We start from the raw sequence: 6,771 nt of genomic DNA, 5'->3' as shown, positions 1-6,771 counted from the left end.
GCAGCTCTTTTTTTACTCTCCTTTCTTTCTGTTATCCGATGTTGCCAAGGCTCAGTACACAAAGAAATCACTATGCCTGCACAGCACAGTGAAGGATTGCACTAACCTGTCAAACCTTTTTCAGGTCCAGGTGGAGAACAGACGAGGAGCTGCAGAAATCCACATCTGGTGATTTATTCCACTGCTTACTGTCGGTATCTTTGTTAGCCTGTCTATCTATGTGTGCATGTGGTGGTCTGAACCATAGACCTAGCTAAAAAACCTTCCAGGTATGTGGTAAGATATAGGCCTTGCACTAAAACATTTCAAAGTTGTCACTTTTTTTTTTCAGACTCCTTAAGTCTCAGTTTCCCAGATGCCACAAGTTTATCTTCCAAGGTCTTTTTTTTGTTTGTTTTGGTTTAGTTTTTGCTGGTGGCCTTACTACACTATTTTTGCATTTCATCCTATTCATTATAAGGACGGCTAAAGCTTTCTGTATAACTTCTTTGAAGGAAATACATCCGTGTTTAGGAGGCTATGTGCTAAAACCAGTACATGAATAATTCTGAACACAGCCCAATGAATATAAATAATAATGTAAAAGGTATGGAAACTCATCCCTGGATAATATTTATGTTAAATTAAAAATTTATAGGAAGTGTTCTTTCCACTAAATTGAAAGGAAGGTAGAGAATGGGAGAGGCAAAAGAAGGGATTACTGCTAGGAACTTTATTATCAGCAAATTATTTCCCGTAGCAACAAAAAATCATAAATGAATATGGTGGCCAGTGAATGGGGAATGTATGTTTGTTGCAGATAAAGCACTGAGTCCTCATTCAAGGGAGAAAAATCTTACAATTCATTAATAGAAAGAAAAAAAATCATACTGAAATATTAAAGAGAGGGGACATGTAGAGAAAGATGAGGGAATTATCAAATGAATAGCTATGAAGAAAATAAAGTAGTTTAGTGATCTTTTATTGCTGTTCAAAACTGAGAAGTTTTCCCATAGTATTTTTTTTAATTTTGATAAGAGGACACAGGAATATATATTTTTAAAATTGTATTGCTTTATTTAAAAGACAGACTGAACAGCAAGTGTGGAATTAATCTCATTTTTTCTAAACTTGTTTTACACATTGAAAATATAACTTACATTGTGTCTGATCATCCTGTTTTAACATCTGCTCAAATTAGAAAAACTGTAAACTTAATTCAACAAAAAAATTAAAAGAACAGGGACTTATTTGAAGCAAAAATGTGTTTCCCCTAATTCGTTTTCCCAAGTGTTTGAGTTAAACATCTCTGGTTTGGGGGGGGCGGGCGAAGATTAAGAGGTGGGAAGGAGGACCGGGGTAAGCGGTGGTTAAAAGCCATCTAGCTTTCAAAAATACTGTTGGGGTTTTTTTCTTTAAATCATTCAAATCATTCTCTCTGTAAATCACTTTCCCAGGAAAATGTCACATCAAAAGCCTCCAGTTTCTTCAGTCACTCATTGAAAATTTCTCAACAAAACTTTTACATAAAGAAAAGCTGAACAAAAAACTAAAAGTCTTCTAGCTCTCCCTTCTCTAACATCATGTCAAGCGAAGTCTGCTTTCTGGAGACAGTTTTAAGCTACAGAGCAGGGGACTGAGATAGTGAGCTTCTAAAATAGGTGTAAGACTTGCCTCTGACAAGTGTTTTTACAGCAAGAGAGATGATTCAGCCCCATAGCAGACTATGGCTTGGTGTGTTCTACTCTCATTGCCAGTGGCCCACCTGTGTATCCCCTCCTTGTGCAAACACACAGCCCTGTACTCCTGACCCCAGGGGACTGAGGCTAAGCCTTCACACACTCTCTCCAGCCATGCCCAGCAGCTGCCATAATAACTGAGCTTATCAGAACACCTTTCAGCAAAATATTTCATTCAGGAAAACTGGCTTTTGGCAAAACCTGTTGTAAATTTTTTTCCTGCCCCAAAAAAATTCTTGTTTACTCTGTGGCAACTTCTTTTTTTGAGAACAGAAGGCATAAGAGCTGTAAGGAAAAGCGTTTCAAGTCTCTACTCTGGAGTGCAATGTTAGTGATTTGCAAAGAGCTGTGGCACTTGATGTCTACTGAGGGTTTGAATCCATAAATAAAAGTAGTGTTTGATTTTCTCTGCTCTGATCGCTGTTGCAAGGCGGAGTCACTCTGTGCCCCATGTTTGATTTCAGAAGCCGTACAAAAGAGTGGTTGGACCAGACGGTCATCGCTATTTAGTGAAGCGGTTACAGCCAACCTACCTGGTATGCCAAAAAAACAGCAGGCCATGGATAGTAAGAGTGCATTGTTCAAACAACATTCTGAAAGAAACAAACTTGCTCTGAAGAAAGATGGTTTTACATCACCTTCCTTACAGCCATGTTTAGACCCTTTTTCAGTACCTCTCCATTCGGACTCAGAAGATGAATATCATCTGACATCAGAGAACATGACTGAGAGAAAGCCTAGCTATGAGCAGGAGGAGTTGAAGAAACAGTATTATGGAGACCAGGACAAGGTAAGGCAGATACCAGAAGAGGGCATGGATCCTCCCCACTCTTACTCCTGAGTTTCACTTTGTGCTCCAAAATGGATTCCCTTGTCTCCTTGGGCAATCTGCGCTTGTTAGGTCCAAGCAGAGGAGCACTTGTGGGATCAGGGCCACACAGTCATTTGTGTAACTAGGAAGATAGGTACCTGCAATTAACCTGCAGTCATAAAAAAGGCAGGTGTAAAAAATAAGATGGCAGCAGCCTAGCAGACAATTTAATGTGCAATGTGTATCTGTTTCATTGGTAACAGTTAGTAAATGTTGAACAGAAATCCTAAAATCTGAGATATTTTTTACTTGAGGCTGTGCTACCTTCAACAGAACTGCAAGGAAAAGTTAATAATGAGATGTGCTGAATATTTGACACTGAAAACAGATTATTTTTAAGTCCGTGTCACAGTTAATGAAGTTCCTTATGAATGATTGGGAAACATTGTAATGAAGATAGTGGGGAGGGATTTCCAGTAAGATTTTTAAAAACCTGCCTCCGGTAATGCATGTGTTCTTTCTCATCTTAAAAGAAAAATCTGCTCTGTTTGATTACATCTGATTGATAGACAGACACGTTTTCAGTGGTGGCTTTCTTAGACAAAGGTGATAGTGGGAAACTTCAATTTTTCTTTTCAGAAAATCAGGTATGAATGTGCCTGGCCTATTAGGGTCTGTAAAATATTGGTGTTCTCAGAACTGCATTTCTAAATGCAGCAGTCAGACTAGAACATGGGGAGAGGAACAAGGAGAAGAGACCAAGCTGATCTTTATGCACTTCAGCTAGGTATATTTAACAGCTGGTGGACCAGTTTTGTAAGGGCTAGAAATTATTCAGTTTGTTTTCATGAAAGTGAAGAGACTGTGCTAATATCTGGCACGTGTATAAAAATTAAAAAAAAAAAACTACAATAATCAGTTATTTAAAACAAAACACTCATATTCATCCTTTACCCTGGCCTAAAATGAGGCAAAGAAAGAAGTCCCATGGTGATATGAAAGATTTTAGCCCCCTGTTAAGGATTCTACAGCAGCACGTTTTGGGTGCCTGCAGACAAACAAAATCATCAAACTTCAAAACAAAGATTTAATAAGCTATTCTGTACTAACTTATTACTGGGACTAGTCTTCATTTGCATACTCCAGTACATCTGTAGATGAGTGGAAAAAAATGTCAGTTATAAAAAAAAATAAATTAAAAAAGCACACTTAGTAATGAGGTCTCCTTTTATTCTTTACCTTCTCAAGTTAGCTTACAAAGTTTAGTATTTTGACTAAGGATGGTCATTGGGCCAACCTCAACTGATTGTGTCATATTTCCAGACACCTGGTTATAAAATGGAGGTGCAAGGATGCGCAGTGATATGAACTACAGCTTGATGCCAGTACATAAGGTTACTGGAGGGTGATGAGCTGGAAAATATTTTTTGCTGAAAAAAGTTATTTTAAAATTATGGAAAATTAATTGTAAGTTTAACACTAGCAGGCAGCAGAACATACCTTGTACAACCAATATGAGGAAAAGATCCGACCCTGCATTGATCTCATCGATAGCCTGAGAGCTCTTGGAATAGAAAAAGACCTGGCTTTGCCCGCGATTGCAGTCATCGGAGACCAGAGCTCTGGGAAAAGCTCCGTCCTAGAAGCCCTGTCTGGTATTGCACTTCCTAGGGGCAATGGTAAGAATTCACCTTCTCAGGTTTTCACTTGAATTTCACTTTGATGAGGTGGAAGGGCTTTTTTTTTTCTTCTTCTTCTTTTTTTTTTCTTTTTTTTCTTTTTTTGGTCTAGGATTGGATAACTCCATGACTGACATTGTATCTCAATTGTGAGACTCCAGGGGCCTTCTCAGCTCTGGTTTCTAGTAGAAGAAATGTACATGTAGGTGGGGCACTGCAATGTAACTTCAACAAGGCGCGTGTTCTGAGTGGTCAACAGAGCAGGAGTGAAAAGAGTATAGTGTACTTGCCCCAAACTGTGAACAGCCTGAGAGGCAGCATCAGCTGACTCTGTGCATTTCCCAGCAAAGAGCAGTGCAGCAGAGTATCGGTTTCACATGGAAGACTGGTTTTGAAATTTACTTTTGGGGTTGGTTTGGGTTTTTTTAACAAGGTTGTCTTACAGATAACCTTTTTGTTGTCAAAAAATGTACAACAATCTTCACTTACAAACCTTGGATGTTATTTAAGTCAGAGAAGATAGTTGGAAGACTTTGCAGCTCAAGAGGATTCACTTTCCAGCTCTGTATGTGTATGTCTGTGCATATACACACACGTATGAGTTCCGCAGGTTTTGTATGAGTTGATAATACCATCTAGTCTTTCGGGCTGGACTTGAGGAAAAAGTTTTCATTGTATGTAGGTGCAGCACTGAAACAGGTCACTCAGAGTGGTGCAAATCTCCAGCCTTGGAGGTTTGCAAGACAAGAAGACATGGCTGGACAGAGCCATGGCTGACCTCAACTAGTGCTAGTGACAGTTGAGCGGGAAGTGGGATGAGAACCCTTTGTCAATGTCTCTTGAAATCTTTCTGTGTCTCTGTGTAAAGTATTAGGCAACCCTGTGTATGCCACACAGTTCATGGCTGTATATCTTGTGTAACAACTGCTGAGAGAGTTACCTCTGTCTTTGGAACTCCTGCAGGTATTGTTACTCGATGTCCTTTGGAACTTAAACTGAAAAGAATACCTGCTACCGAGGCATGGAAAGGGAAAATCTGTTACCGCCACTTCCGCATAGACCTCCAGAATGCCTCAGAGGTGGAGAAAGCAATAAGAGAAGGTGAGTTGTAATGTATTCCCATTTTATTTGGATTGTTCAGTCTCCTTTGAGTCTTTTCTCCCCTTTTCTTAGGCTGAGCAGCAGTCCCCAGACACGAGGATCACCAACAGCTTAATTCAGAGCAGAATAAGGTGAGGTAGCATACTATAGCTCTCTCCAGAGAGTTGTACTACTTACTACTTCAGTGGTGAAGATGATCCGTGATGTGCAATAAAAGCTCAGGCTGTGTCCTCATCTGGATACCATCTGCCTGGTTTGGGGAGGTTGTATGTCAAGCTGAAAACTTGCAAAGCCCTAAATGGTTCCTGTCATCAGCTCAAAAGCTCAAGGGATACTTGAGGTGTCTGTGGCTGGAAATCTTATCATTTTGGAGAAAATTTCAAGAGGGCAGCATGGAGGGCTTCTGCCAGCAAGTGTGACCACAATCTCAAACATCAGCCTTCCCCTGTCACAGCTTTACGTTTATGGCATTTCATGCAGTGCAAGAAAACATTTTTCTCACCCCGAGGGTAGTAAGAACTTGTCGTAAATGTGAAAGTTGGATTGTCCTTATTTCCTTGACTAGCACAGCTCTACAACGTTGTCATTTATCCTAATGTTTTTTTACTAGCTTTTCAATTTATTATTTGAATATTTTCAATATATCCTTCCAAAACTGGCAAGGCAAGTGGTATGAATGGATTAAGATAATTACAGGGCTGAAAATCTCTCATGAGAATTACTATGGGGTTTCCTTGCTCCTTTGTACTGTTCACAGTTCTAACATTATTGCGTTAAAAGAGTTGTGATCAATTACTTGATCTCTCAACCTCACTATCAAAGTGTGAATATAGAATAACACCTATTTATCTCTCAAGGCAGCCAGTTAATGCCTAAAAGGTGCCTTGATGTTGAGGAATCATTTCTGCAACTGACCAGTGTCATATCCGATCACTTTTGTTGTGCTTTATTTGCATGTATTTTGTCTGCATATATGAGAGTTCACTGTTTACAGTTCGCATTCCAAAAGGACTCCACATATCCACGTATTGCACATTAATTTCCTTAGATTTTTGCATTAATGGAGTTATGTGCATGGCTGGATCTGAAAAAAGCCAAGCCTGAAAGAACCTTAGGTGGCAGTAGATACTTTTCAAAGTCATTGTGTTCAGCTTTGCTTTAATGCATTGTTTGAAACTTGTATTCATTGCCTTGCTCTTTTCTCCTTGCAGCCCAGGATGTCGTGGCTGGTACCAGAGGTGCCATTAGTGGAGAACTAATTTCCCTAGAAATTCGGTCCCCAGATGTCCCAGATCTGACACTAATTGATCTTCCTGGAATTGCGAGAGTGGCCATGGGGGATCAGCCAAAAGACATTGGGGAACAGGTAAAATTCAGTCTCATATGCCAACGTGCGCACAGGATCACATCTGTAACCTACCTCGTATGCCAACCTTATCATAGAATCATAGAATCATAAAGG

The 6,771-nt window shown here is 39.7% G+C and overlaps 1 protein-coding gene across 1 annotated transcript; it reads left to right on the top strand.

Annotated features, from left to right (window-relative positions):
* Positions 1-2,439: 2,439 nt before the first annotated feature.
* On the top strand, positions 2,440-6,700 carry LOC104470008 (interferon-induced GTP-binding protein Mx-like; the record flags this gene model as incomplete). Its single annotated transcript, XM_010084779.1, has 4 exons — positions 2,440-2,508; positions 4,013-4,208; positions 5,172-5,309; positions 6,521-6,700. Coding segments are annotated over exons 1-4 (583 nt in total), but the record flags the coding sequence as incomplete, so codon positions are not given.
* Positions 6,701-6,771: the final 71 nt, after the last annotated feature.

This window comes from Pterocles gutturalis, unplaced genomic scaffold (genome assembly GCF_000699245.1).
Source record: "Pterocles gutturalis isolate BGI_N339 unplaced genomic scaffold, ASM69924v1 scaffold11545, whole genome shotgun sequence".
Lineage (NCBI taxonomy): Eukaryota > Metazoa > Chordata > Aves > Pterocliformes > Pteroclidae > Pterocles > Pterocles gutturalis.
This window is presented reverse-complemented; position numbering and strand designations above follow the sequence as displayed.